Here is a 14,598-nt window from a genome sequence, read left to right as displayed (position 1 = left end):
GTTTAACTAGACAAGACATCATTAAAGCATGTAGGTAACTCACAGAAGTTCTGGGAGGACCAGGCTGGGCAGCCAGAACAGTGCCTAAGCCAGATGGCAAGACTGAGCCCAGGACGCCCTGTCCCCCTCCTGCACTGAGACAGGGCGGCTTCCACTGCTGGCCCCAACCCACAGGCACCCTCCTCTGGCCAGAAAAAGCACCTGCGTTTTTACGTTGCTGTCTTCTAAATCAGAACCCAGCATGAGGACATCAGATTAGCAGAGCCCAAGTGTCTCTCCTTAGCACCAGGGAGGCTGGGAAACCAAGCTTCTGGCATCTGCCTTTGGCTGAATGTGTGATGTGGGAACATAGTCAAGTAGAGAAGGCTGTTCAGAAGATGCCTTTGTCTTCCCACACTACGCATCCCGCCAGCCTCCCTTCAGTTCTCGTCTCTTCCAGAAGCATCCCTCATTTAATTCGATAAACCGTAATCATCAGGGCCAGTATTCGTGCAGGACTTTGCGCAGCCAGCGTTCTCTGATCCAGTTAACAGAACGCTCACAGGCACCCCCTCGTAAATCCTCTCCTGTCACCCCTACGTCACCTCTGCCTCCACAGAGCTTTTGGGTCTGTCCTCGCTGTTTTTATTTGTCAACTCCAGACCTTATTGGTCTCTTCTTTGCTATATTTTTTCCTCTGCCTTACCCAGCTTCGTCCTGTTTGCTCTCTGGCACGTGGGTTGGCCTGACCTCCCCCACAGCCCCCAAAACTCTAAACTTCTTAAAAACAGAAGCCGTCTCTTTTTTCTTCTATTTTTAATCTCCGACAGTGCCTAATACCTGCTACACATACAGTTGCTGATCAGTAAATATTTTCTGATTATTGCAGCGCGTTAGCTCTCTGAATTAATGCTTTTCAAATGAATGTCAGTAGTGTCTGTTTAAAGCAGTAGTGACTAGGAAATAAATGGAATAACAGCCAACAACAACAACAAAAAACCAGGGATATTTAATCCGTGTACCAGATGATATCTGGAAATGCCTGTCAGTGTTACTGACTCATTTAGCATACATACTGGTTGCCTACTGTGTGCCAGACATGGAACACATGATTGGACAAGAAGAGAAGAAACAGACAACATAGCTCTCTCAAAGCTGGCATTCTGGAAGAGTCAGGCAGTTAATAAGCACATAAGTTATAGAAATGTGATAGAATTGCTGAGTGTCATGCATAAAAGAAAAAGCAAAGCAGGACAGTATCAGAAGCACAGGGTGGGGTTGGGATCGGGGTTTTAGATAGAACGGTAGGAGGGGCACTTGGGTGACTCAGTTGGTGAAGCGTCCAACTTCGGCTCAGGTCATGATCTCCAGGTTTGTAGGTTCGAGCCCAGCGTCAGGCTCTGTGCTGACAGCTCAGAGCCTGGAACCTGCTTCAGATTCTGTGTCTCCCTCCTTCTCTGCCCCTCCCCTGCTCATGCTCTGTCTCTCTCTGTCTCTCAAAAATAAACAAATGTAAAAAAAAAAAAGTACAGAGGATGGATGATATATTTTTTTAAAAATACAGTCATGGGGCGCTTGGGTGGCTCAGTTGGTTCAGCGTCCAACTTCGGCTCAGATCATGATCTCATGGCTCATGGGATTGAGCACTGAGTCGAGCTCTGTGTTGACAGCTCAGAGCCTGGAGCCTGCTTCAGATTCTGTGTCTCCCTCCTTCTCTGCCCCTCCCCTGCTCATGCTCTGTCTCTCAGCAATAAATAAATGTTAAGAAAAAAAATTTAGATACAAAGGTAGGAATTGTTAAAAAAAATTGCTTGAGGCAAGCAGAGAAACCTGAATATTTGCTGAGTATAAGGTGATACAAAGAGGTTGTTATATGAATTGGGTATGATAATGGCATTTTGGTTACTTTTTAAAGCCCTTATCTGTGGTAAACTGAAATATTTATGGGGAAATAATGTGACCTAATATAACTGGGATTTGCTTCAGAATGTTGGTTTTTTTGCTTTTAATGGTTTTTTTTTATTATTATTTTTGAGAGGCTGAGCAGGGGAGGGGCAGAGAAAGAGGGAGACACAGAATCCCAAGCAGGCTCCAGGCTCTGAGCTGTCAGCACAGAGCCCGACGCAGGGCTCGAACCCACAGACCGCGAGATCATGACCTGAGCCAAAGTCGGATGCTTAACCAACTGAGCCACCCAGACACCCCTGCTTCAGAATGTTTGAGCAGAAAAAGAAAAGAAAGGAAAAAATTGAGTTGGGAGAACAGATAAAACAAGAATGGTAGAAAGTTGGTGTTCGAAACTTTATCAGTGCAGAGGGTTTCCTCAATACTGTTATATTTTTCTATATTGTTCTCTATACTGTTCTAAAATTTCCATATTAAAAGTTAGAAAAAACAAGTGGTGGTCGGTAAAGGCCTCGTTCAAGAGGTGACACGTAAGCAGATTAAGCTGACGAGGACGTGAGGGAGCCAGATGCACGGAAGGGTGTTGGGGAAGAGTATACCAAGCATAGAAACTTTCAGCACAAAGCATGCTCCCAGAACCCTAGCCTCCTTGTTGTTCCTTGAATGGGGGGCCACGTAGGAAATGAGGGCTGGGAGATCTTGGGGGGCAGGATAGAGAACACAGAGCCTTTTAAGTCACTGTAAGGACTTCACGTGCAGGTCAAACCCAAGAGCATTCAAGGGGCTGCTCCAGAGTCACGCTCAGATATATTTTCTTCGTCGAACCATTCAGGTGCCTTCAGGTCTTTGCTCAGATTGAGACTATACTGAATGATCAGTACCGTTCGGTAGAACCATCTGTGATGCTGGAAATGCTCTGTCTGTGCCAGCCAGTGTGGCATCCCCCTGCCCACCTGGGGCCGGAGAGTACTTGAAATGTGCCTGGTGTGACCCAGCAGCTCAGTTTCGGATTGAGTTTTATTTGGGTTCGTTGAAACTTGAATTTAGATGCCCACATGTGGCTGGTGGCCCCGCCTTGGACAGTGCAGTGTTAGGAGGTGGCTGGTTGCACACCAGCATTTCCCTCCACGCTGGTTTTTATTCGGTTCCAGCAGCCAGGCCGTTCTCACCTCAGGGCATTTGCTCCCCTGCCTGCACCTTTCCCTGGGTGCTTCCTGTGTGTCCTTCCCACCTGATCTTATACAACCCCTCCTAAAAGGCCTTCCAAGTTTAGTAATCGGGTAGCTCGGCAGAATCCATAAGCTCCCACTGGCCAACGGAGATACAGAGTTCATCTTAATACATAGTTAGGTTTGGGCCCTTTATAGTGTCTTCTTTTAGTTTGCAAAATGAGAATAGTTTCAGTAAATAGTGCCTCACCTAGTCCTAAGATCACTCCGTTGGTGGGAACAATTTTGTTTGCTGTTGAATGGATAACCTAATTCCAGATGTTACTCTAGAAAAATGATACCCCAGTAGTCTGAAATAATCACCCAACCATACTGACATTTCCCCCCATCCTGTCACACCAAAAGAAGCAACTAAATGATCTCTTTCAAAGTAGATAATTGCAGAACATAAAGTAGGCTTCTCTAAATTGGAAGAAATTCCAATCGTAGAATCGAAGACGTCGATTATAGTAAAACTCCCTCCTCTGTTGATTCAAGAGTTGGTTAGCTTTGTCCAACTCTTATCTGCTCTTGCGAAGCAGTCAACAGTGAAGAGAGAGCAGAAACCTTGTAATCCCAATTGTTAGTAAATGTTTCATGACCATAAAGTTCCAGAAATCGTCACTGCCGCCCTACAAAGCCACCCTTCCACTCGCCCTGTTCCGGGGGATTTCTGCTCTGTGAGTATTAATGAAAGCAGAGTTAATTTACATTATAACTTCGCATGCCACCTGGGGACCTAAGGAGTTGAGTTAAATAAGAAAACACGTGTGTGTCATACATCCCGAACATCCTGCATTCAGATAACTGGTAAGATTGGAGGGGATTAACTCAGCATATTTTGCGATGTCCTATCCTGGTTTTCCATGATGTTGATTTTATCCCTCTTTGGACATTAGTTCTCTCCCTGGATCAAGTAGCCAAGTTCAGTTTCTGTAGCATTTATCTTTTCCTGCATACTAAGTTTCGAGAGATTACTTTTTTTAATGTTTATGTTTGAGGGAGAGACAGAACACGAACGGAGGAGGAGCAGAGAGGAAGAGAAAGAGACAGAATCCGAAGCAGGTTCCAGGCTCTGAGCTATCAGCACAGAGCCCGATTCGGGGCTCAATCTCAGGAACCGTGAGTTCGTGACCTGAGCTGAAGGTGGATGCTTTAGCCGACTGAGCCACACAGGCACCCCTTGAGAGATCTCTAATACGTAGGCCCAGTATTCTCTAGCTGTTCTTTGTGGTCATCTAGTCAAGAAATAAGTTATTCCGTGAAAAAAAATGGTGATTAACTGAATTCAGAAGGTCGCTTTGGTATCATAAGATTGTTTGGCAAACTACCAAGGCAGAGGTCCTTGAACCAAAAGACGTTCTTCTCAGTTTGGTTGCCACAGCGGAGGTAGGGCTTTGGGTGTAAAGTTGTCACCCCCTGAGAGGGATGCCTCAGCCCTGCACTTTGTTTTATCCCTTTCTCCCCTCCAGCTCCCTTCTCTGTGCCCCGGCCCGGCCCCCACTGGACGCTGTGACCGAGTGCTTTCAAGCACAGTGATGGGAATAACGTAATGGTAACTGCTGTGTTTACACTTGCTCCGTCCGGTGTCACGCTGAATGCTTCCACCTCTGTGTTGACATATGTGTTGCTGTCACCTCAGCTTTACAGAGGAAGAAACAGACCTGGTGAGGATAAGTACCTTGCCCAGGGTGTCATGGCCAGAACCGGGTGGAGCTGAGATTCTAACCTGGCACGGGAAATTGCAGTGGAGCTCTGGAGTGTATGCCCCGGGGGCAGTTCCCACACAGGGCCAGCTCAGAAGCGACTCCCTCCCCCTTGGCGTCTGGCAGGCCACTGAGCCCGACTGCCGTGGTCCTGCACACATGAGCCTCCCTGCACACCCGAGAGTCCTTGCTCGTCCTTGCCCCCACCTCTTTATCCCAAGGCTTCCATAGGGCTTTCAGGTCTGAGGCAGCTCAAAATGTGTGGCAGGGAGGGGCTGTGTGTGTGTCAGTGGACTTATGTCACCGAGCACCAGCCACTCCTTACACACCCAGGCAAAAAGGGTTCCCTGGAGCAGGATTCACCTCTGATCGTTCTGGAGTACTGTGTTGGTGTCTCGTAATCGATGCAGCCCACCTCATCTCCTCCTGGGTTATTACAGAGGCCCCTTAACTGCACGCTCCGTCTCCAGTCCTGCCTCTTCCCCGGTGCATCGTTTACCTAGAGCCTGATGTTTCTAAACCAAATTTAATTCCCACTCCCCTGTTTAAAAACCTTTGTAACTTCTCATTGCCCTTGGGGTCAAGAGTGAGCCTTTTATGTCCCTTCTGAAGCCCTGAGTGGTCTGGCCCCTACTCGCCTCTCCAAACTTATCTCTTACTGGGCCTCATGCCCCTCACGCTGTCTGTCATCTTGCAGAACCTATTCGTGTTTCTCCAGAAAGCATGGTTTTTATCTTGCCTCTGAGCCTTTGCACATGCTGTTCCAGCAGTGCCCCCCTTCATGCCTGCACCACACATCATAGCACTTGCCTGTCTACTCACTTTTCTTCACCACTGTGACTTGCACAATTACTCACAGTGCTAGGCACAGAGTCGCGGCTCAACAAACCTCTCTTGCATGAATGAATGAAAATCATTCCATTTTAGGTTTTTAACGGGAGTCTGGATCTGGATACCCCCCCCCCCCCACCTCGTCCATGATCTGGGTTTGCCAGTATTGCTAACTCAAGTTCCTCTATCTTTTCAAATGTTTACTTCTTATTTTTTTCTGCTTGTAAGTTTCTCCTTTCCCATTCTTCAGGCCCTCCTGTTTAAGACACTTTGGAGTGCTTTTCCGTCAAGTCTTCTTGCCCCCCAGCACAACGATCCTGGGTGGCTCCCGTCCACGTTCAGCAGGATTGTTGAAGACTCTGGGTGCAGCTCTTTCAGACCGCAGGGTCCTTCTGAAGCAGCCCCAGCCCTGTTTGAGCCCTGTTTGCCAGCAACACTGGGAAGGATAGAAAGAGTATTGTGTTTGTCACGCAATGTCTTAAAGGGATAGGATGTTTCTCTCAGTGATTTGTTGGTGTGAGCAGGGAGGAGCAAAGAGGAAGGCAGTCTTGACTTGCATTGGTGGGGCGGGGAGGGAGGAAATCGTGGAAAGTAACAAAGGATCTCTACCAAGAAAGTGTCCCCTGGTTACAAGGACTCATATTGTGGATGTCGATCTAGATTTTCCAAGTGCAGCCCACCTTCCACGCTCCCCAGTGAGGGCAGGATCGTTGTCAAGGTGGCCCAGGTAAATAGCAGTTGTTCTTTGTTGCCTTTTCCTTATTCCAGAGGTTACACTGAAAGTCCACGTCAGTGATGCCAGCACCCACCAGCCCGTCCCAGATGCGCTCATCGAGATTTTCACCAACCAGGTCTCCATTGCCTCTGGCACCTCGGGCACGGATGGCGTCGCTTTCATCAAGTTCCAGTATAAGCTGGGCAGTCAGCTGATCGTCACCGCCACGAAGCATGCCTATGTGCCAAACTCTGCCCCGTGGAAGCCAATCCGATTACCTGGTAAGGTTGTCCCGGCCTTTCTGCGAAGCAGAACTTGTGGTCCGGGCTCATGCAGGAGTCAGGCACACAAGCCATTTTGAAAATAGGGGTTGACGTCAGAGGCTCTTAAATACAGAGAACAAACTGAGGGTTGATGGGGGAGTGGGGGAGAGGGGAAAATGGGTGATGGGCACTGAGGGGGCACTTGTTGGGATGAGCACTGGGTGTTGTACGTAAGCGATAAACCACGGGAATCTACCCCAAAAACCAAGAGCACACTTTACGCACTGTATATTAGCCAACTTGACAATAAATTATATTAGAAAGAAAGAAAGAAAGAAAGAGGAAGGAAGGAAGGAAGGAAGGAAGGAAGGAAGGAAGGAAGGAAGGAAAGAAAGAAAGAAAGAAAGAAAGAAAGAAAGAAAGAAAGAAAGAAAAGAAAGAAAATAGGGGTTTAGTCTCTGCTTTACTTTTTGGTCCTCTGATGGGAAGGAAAAGTAGGGTCCTATGAAGGAGGTGGGAGCTCTCGCTCAATTTACACACACAATGGAATCAAAAACCATAGAGTTTCTCCGCATTTCCCCAGCGTCCTGTTGTGTACCTTGTTGATGGTAACTGACAGGATGAGATTGGGGCAGTGTTCTGGAAGGGCTTCAAGGGGCCCAAGAGCCACGCTGGCCAAGAGGCAGGGGGTGATCTTTCTCTTTTCCTCCTTCTCACCTGCTAAGGGAAAACACACTCCTCTGTGTTTCCTCAATGCTCTCGCTCACGTCCAGCACTTCTGATCACCAGCCGTGTGGCAGATTTTCCATACATCAAGCAGTTCTCAGATTCTCAGACGTCCACTGGGCGTCCTACGGTTGAACTCAGTTCTGACTCTGTCTACCTGGAGACAGCATCAGATCCCACAGGTTAAGGGCTCAGTCCCACGTGACTGTCCCACTTCAGATGCCAGTCATAAGTCCCAAGATGTCACCTGTGCTTCTGACCTGTAGATCAGAGGTTCCCCATCCCCTCCTCGGGTTTGACTGATTGGCTGGAGTGGCTCACAGAACTCAGGGAAAACAGTTGTTAAAAAACAAAAGTCAGCCAAGTAAACTTGAAGGTCTGTTTGGCTTTATTAAGTGATTCATCAGTCAGGCAGCATTCATCCAGCAAGTAGAGGGGAGCTTCAAGGAGTTGCACAAAACAGGGGGCACCTGGGTGGCTCAGTCAGCTGAGCGTCCAGCTTCGGCTCAGGTCATGATCTCATGGTTCATGAGTTCGAGCCCTGCTTCGGGCTCGCTGCTGCCATCGCAGATGCTTCAGATCCTCTGTCTCCCTCTCTCTCTGCCCCACCCCCACCGGCGCTCTCTATCTCAAAAATAAACATTTTTTTAAAAAGCAGCTAACATATGTAAACTACCTTACAGTGCCTCAAACACAGTAGAGGCTCAATAAATAGCACAGTGACTGGCAAAATACCAATGTCAGTGCTCATCTCTGTGCCACCACACCACTGGACACACACTCCATCAGGGTCCCCATTGCCTCTGGGGACACATCTCATACAGCCCTGGCATCTGCCCTCATACACAAAGTTCTCTGTAGCTGAGTTTACATTTATTAAGTACCTACTATGTGCCATGGAACTCCCCTGGCCACTGAGGATATAGATCTAAAGACACAGAACTTGCCCCTACGGAGTTTATAACTTAGTTTTGAGAGTTAGGTAGTCAGCCACAGAAGGCATTCCCATCTAAGGAGATGTTTGTGTGTATATGTGTGTAGGGCATCCTGGGGGAGGACTGGTCATCCTAGGTGAGGGAATGAAGACTTCCTGGAGGGGGCGGGAGGGAAGCTGAGTCTGGAGGGTGAAGAGATATTAATATCAGAAGGTGCTGTAAAAAACACACAGGTTCCAGGACTCACCCATTCAGTCTGGGGACATTGATCCAAAAGTCTGCATTTTAACAAGTAACTCCCCACCCCCAGATACTTACAGATAAAAGCGTTCACTAAAGTCGGAGACCACTTCTTTGTGAGCTACGGAAAGCAGATTTGATATAGATACAACTGAGGAGATAGATCATTTGGAAAAATCTTAGAGAAAAGGGGATAAACCTTTAAAGAAATATTTAGCAGGCAAAATGCAGAAAGCCTCCGAGAACAGATGGGAGAGAGTTAAGGGAAAGGACAAAACAGAATTGTAAGTTGGATCTCGCATTTCTAGCTGGTGACGGAACAGATAGAACAGATGGGCAATGGGGTTGAGAAACCCACCACTCCGTGCTTCCTTAAAGTTGACTCAATTAATGTATTAAGTTCAAAGAAGCTCCCTTCTTCTTCCCCACTCCCCTGTGCTTGGGGCTCAGGCAGAGGTAGATGCAGGTGATGGTGGGGTGGGGGAGATGGGAGGGAAGGAATGAATGTTGGGGTCATAGTTGATGAGTTCAGTGCAGGGGAGATTGGATTTGGGCTGCCTCTTGGACACAAGGGCATTCAGCCTTTAGTTTGAAATGATTTGAGGGCGCTCAAGGGGTTTGGAGGTAGAGGTGTGGTTTGGGGGTCACTAGCATCATGGAGGTCGGAACCGTGACCTCACCGAAACATGGGGAGCAGGCCTGGGACAGAACCCCGAGAAAGCCCACAAAATAGGAAGATGGTCTTTACTGGATAATATATGAAGAAAGTGTTTGACCACCTCCATTTTTCACACTGAGAAATCACTGGAAACAAGGGAAGGTTAAATGGTACCCAGACACCACAGCTCAGCCTTTGCTGGGAGAGCAGATGCACAGAGTAACAGCAGTTTGTTCTGTAACGTCACACGGGCACTGGGTTAGTCGATACTGAGCCATTGCCTCTAGGGAAAATTCAGGGTTAGGGTCCTGTGAGCCTCCTGTCATAACATTTTCGTCAGCCGAGCAATATATCACCTTGGTTTATGTGCGTTCGGGGGTGTTTAAAGACACGTTATTTAATATGTACTGTTGGTTCATAAACATGGAACTCCTGGCCAACAGCTCCATAACTCATGCTTGAACAAAGCTTATCTAACATATATTTTTCCCATGAGCACCTCCCAGCCTTCCTACAGTTAGGAACACTAGACAGCACGTCAGCGCTGTGCCTGGGGGCCGTTTTAAACAGCAAAATCCTGAAAAGAAGCACAGGAATGTGAAAAACTTGGCACTAAATAGATCACCAGAGGACGCTTACAGTATGAGAGCTGAAAGGAAAAAGCGGAGCGTTGCCTTGTCCGACCTCAGCTGAGAATGTGTGCATCCAAGACTCAAATTTTTGACCCCTCTGTACTTGCACAGAGAAAGCATCATGAGGGCGCCTGGGTGGCTCAGTCAGTTAAGCCTCCGACTTTGGCTCAGGTCGTGATCTCGTGGTTTGTGAGTTCGAGCCCCGCGTCGGGCTGTCTGCTGTCAGCACAGAGCCCGCTTGGAATCCTCTGTCCCCCTCTCTCTCTGCCTCTCCCCTGCTCAAGTTCTCTCTCTTTCTCTCTCAAAAATAAACAAACATAAAAAAGTTTAAAAAAATTAAAAAGAAAGCATCATGAGGATTAATTTGGGGGGTCACAAATGAATTTTATCAAGTAGGCACATTCGCAAGCCCCAAATCCACAAATAATGAACATTCAATGTACGTTAATTACATTTGTTTTGACTTTGTTAACATGATCAGACTTTAATTGCATTTGTTTTGACTTTGTTAATATGATTCTTGGAGAAAAAGCAACGATTTCCATAATCTCCATATTCTTACATGAGTGAAATAATGGGAATTATGAGGTTTAATTGGAAGAGACGGGAACTAGGCATGACACCTGGGTTCCTGCCCCACCACCCCCAGCTGCCTCACATATGGGAGCCCATCATGGCTTTGGGGGCCCGTCAATGGCTTTCTGAGCCCACGTTCCTTATTTCTAAAACTGTATTAATTAGACTAAATAATTTTCAAGGACCCACCATGTCTTTGATTATTTTCTCTGTTTGCCTCATTAACATAATAAAGATGCTCTTAACTAGAATCTGACAGAAAAGCTGACCAAACCTTGGACTTGTCCATTGTGAGAGCAGAGTAAACTTTTGTTGTCATCCATGCTTTTGGAGGTCAAGAGAGCACTGTTGAGGGTACCTGGGTGGCTCAGTCCGTTGAGTATCTGACTCTTGATTTCGGCTTAGGTCATGATCCCAGGGCTGTGGGATCAAGGCCCGCATCAGGCTCTGCACTGAGCATGGAGCCTGCTTGAGATTCTCTCTCTCTCCCCCTCTGCCCTTCTCCCCTGCGTGTGTGTGCTCTCTCTCTCTCTCTAAAATAGTAAATAAATAAATGTTTTTTTAATGTAAAAAATAACACTGTCAATATTGCAGATAACTGGACAAGGAATAGAGAAAAGTAGGAAGCCTCCTGGTTTTGTTTGCATGGGCACCCTTGAGAGATTTTGGAATGGATTTCTTTTTTCATCCTTGACAATAGTTCCTGGAGAATGTGTTGGTTTTACGCTTTCAAGGAAGGAGGTGTAGATGGGAGGGGGAAGCCCAGCATAAGGAGAGCACCCTTTACCTTGGCAAGCAGGTGAAACAAATTCACCTGTATAAAATGAGTCCATCAACTAAAGACTGTAAGCCCACATCTGAATTATTTCCATCTCCATAGCCGTTCCTTCACCAGACCTCAGACCCAGTTCATTTGCCCCCTCAAATGACCCTCTATGTTACCAAGCATTCGTGTCTTAAAAATTTGTACACGCAGATATGTATATGTGTGTGTATATATACATATATATGTATACATTACATATATATATTTACATACATGCATATGTAGAATTGTGTCAATTTGCTGTCCTGGGATAAAGTTTAGACCCTCCTCCCCCAGCTGCGTCTCCCTTACACATCTCATGGTCTAGACACCTAGGCAGTTTGTCAACTCTCCTTGTGACTCCTTGTGAATCTGACATTTTGCCCGCTCTGTGTTTGTCCACACTGTTATTCCTTTACTAATGTTTTCTTGGCAACCTCATCTTATGTCTTCCTGGCTGTTTTCTGCTCCATGAAGTCTTCCTGACTCTCCCAGGTAGAGTTACATGTTCCTCTCTCTCTACTTACCAAAAACCAAACATCTACCTGGTATGATAAGAACCCCCAGACATCACTCAGCATCTCTTCTATGACGGGGTTCTGCCACCTCCTACCCTCCGGGGCACTCGGTCGATTTGAGGTGGGCAGTCCCTTCCTTCCTGCTCCAGGAGGCCCCTGTGGTGTCCCTCTTGCCACACAGCACACTCAGTTACAAGGGACCGTTTTTGTGTCCTCCAGAAAATAAGGTTTGAGAAAGGTTGCTGGAGCAGATGCCTTATGTATGGACGTACCAAATGTTTCAGGTTAGAAGTGTTTACAGAACACCCCACAGTGGTCATGCACATCTTGAGAGACCGCAGGGCCCAGGACATACCCCTCAGGATGTGCGTGAACTCGCCAATGGGACAGGGCGGCCCATGCAGGCAGCATCACGGCAATGACCCTTTCTTCTGGGCCATTAGGTACCCAGTGCCATTGGCCGAAGGCGTCATTGCTAAAGAAGGTCAAGTGTACCTTTGAAGTGGTTGCAGAGGATTTACCCAAATTAGGACTCCCCACTTTAGTCCTGGCTCACACGTGTTCCCTGGTCTCCCATCCCCCAACCTGGTGTGGATTTTTCTCCCAACTTTGAACCCCTAAGATGAATTCTTTAATCTCTTACTTTTTTTTTGTTTTTGAATTTTAAGCCATAATTCATATACCATGAAATTCACCATTTTGAAGTGTGCAGTTCACAAGATGATACAACCAACACCACTGACTAATCCCAGAATATTTTCTGTACCCCTGAAAAAAAAGCCCAGACCCATTACAGGTGACTCACTGTTACCCACTCCGCCCAGGCCCTGGCAACCACTGATCTCTCTGTCTCTATGGTTGGCCTATTCTGAACATGCAAGATAAATGTATCTCTACAATATGTAGCCTTTCGCGTCTGGCATCTTTATTTCTTTTAAACGCTTATTTATTTATTTTGAGAGAGAGAGCGCACACATGAGTAAGGGAGGGGTGGAGAGAGGGAGAGAGAGAATCCCAATCAGGCTCCGCACTATCAGCACAAAGTGCCACGCAGAGCTTGGTGCCCTGAACCGTGAGCACATGACCTGAGCCACAATCAAGAGTCGGGACGCTCAACCAGCTGAGCCACCCAGGCGCCCCGAGTCTGGGATCTTTCACTTCACATAACGTTTTTATGGTCCATCCGTGTTGTAGCGTGAATCAGTACATTTTTCCTTTTCATGGATGAATAATGTTCCATTATATGGATGGACCACATTTATTTATCCTGTTCATCGGTTGGTGGATTTGGGGGTGTTTCCACTTGTTGGCTGTTATCACTCATGCTGCCATGAACGTTCATGTGTAAGTTCTTATGCAAACACATATTCTCAGTTCTCTTGGGTCTGTACCTACGAGTGGAATTGCTGGGTCATATGGTAACTCTGTGTGTGATATTTTGAGAAACGACCAGATTGTTTCCCCAGCACCAAGATGCGTTCTTTTTTTTTTAATGTTTTATTTATTCTTGAGAGAGAGCATCAGCAGGGGAGGGGCAGAGAGAGAGGGGGACAGAGGATCCGAAGCTGTCAGCACAGAGCCCAACATGGGACTTGAACTCACCATGCTTGAGATCATGACCTGAGCTAAAGTCAGTTGCCCAACCGGCTGAGCCACCCAGGCGCCTCCCCAGGCAGCCCCCCTCCCAGGTGCATCCTTATTGTTGCTCATGGCACCGGCCAGCTTCCACTCATTGTGCAGCTGCTTCTGTGTCCCAGTTCTCTTCAAATGTAGAACCTTGCAGGTAGGGACTACCTCCAGCATTGATCTGTTGTCCGTGTCCAGCACTGGACCTCATATAAAACGACAGCTAGATAAGTTGACTGTAGAGGGTATATAAAAAGAGAGATCATGTCCAGGGTCAGCTCACTGGTCCCCCCTGGCACTATTAAGAGCCAGCGGTGCTAAATAATGGATATTCTTAGCACTTGATGTTTCTGGTCCCTGATAATTTCCCAGAAACTCACTTGACCTCTCTAGACCTTGCTTTCCTCATCTTTAAACTTGGACTGGATAAAGTCCAAGGCAGGGGTCTCTGAATTTGAGTCTGTGTCGCATAGCAGTGGAGGACAGACTCCAGAGTTCCAGTCCTGCGCTCAGTATATACCAGCTGTGGGATCTTGCACAAGTTAATTCCTTATCTATAAACCTGTTTCCTTACCTGTCAAATGGACGAGTTAATATCTATTTCATAGGGGTGCCTGGGTGGCTCAGTTGGTTAAGCATCTGACTTCAGCTCAAGTCATGATCTGGCAGTTCGTGAGTTCGAACCCCACATCGGGCTCTGTGCTGACAGCTTGGAATCTGGAGCCTGCTTCGGATTCTGTGTCTCTCTCTTTCTCTGCCCCTCCCCTGCTTGTGCTGTGTCTCTCTCAAAAATAAACAAACACTAAATAAAAAAATTTTTTAAGAAAAATAATATCTATTTTACAGGGTTGAGATTTAAATAAATTACCAAAATTAAAGCCCTTAGAATAATGTCTGACATGTTACTAAGGGTTCAGTGACCTTAATGAGTATTATTATTCCATAATACATTTATTTTTTTCTCTTGGATTCATATTCTATCCAGAAACTTACAGGCTTTGTGAATTTTCTAGTTAGAAGTCCAGGTCCTTAAGCAAGAATTTTTAAAATGGCACAAGTTCTCTCATCTTATTACTTACCAGAATAGGGAGTAATGTTCTCCCACCACATGGCATATGTTAACCTAAGCACATATTTTTAAAGTCTTTTTTTAAAGTTAATACCTAACTTTATATATTTTCCATTCATATAATGTGTAATTTAATATACTCCTAATGTGAAGGGGCGCCTGGGTGGCTCAGTTGGTTAAGCGTCCGACTTCAGCTCAGGTCATGA

The 14,598-nt window shown here is 46.6% G+C and overlaps 1 protein-coding gene across 2 annotated transcripts in view; it reads left to right on the top strand.

Moving 5' to 3' along the window:
- The window catches only part of FAM171A1 (family with sequence similarity 171 member A1), a 135,133-nt gene that overhangs the window by 65,272 nt on the left and 55,263 nt on the right, over window positions 1-14,598 (top strand). For both annotated transcript variants that reach the window (XM_043563563.1, XM_043563564.1), the window contains exon 2: window positions 6,398-6,625. In XM_043563563.1, the coding sequence (XP_043419498.1) occupies window positions 6,398-6,625 (228 nt within the window). The remainder of the gene's footprint in view (window positions 1-6,397; window positions 6,626-14,598) is intronic.

Source organism: Prionailurus bengalensis, chromosome B4 (genome assembly GCF_016509475.1).
Source record: "Prionailurus bengalensis isolate Pbe53 chromosome B4, Fcat_Pben_1.1_paternal_pri, whole genome shotgun sequence".
NCBI lineage: Eukaryota > Metazoa > Chordata > Mammalia > Carnivora > Felidae > Prionailurus > Prionailurus bengalensis.
The sequence above is the reverse complement of the archived record's forward strand: the minus strand, read 5'-3'. Positions and strand labels throughout refer to the sequence as shown.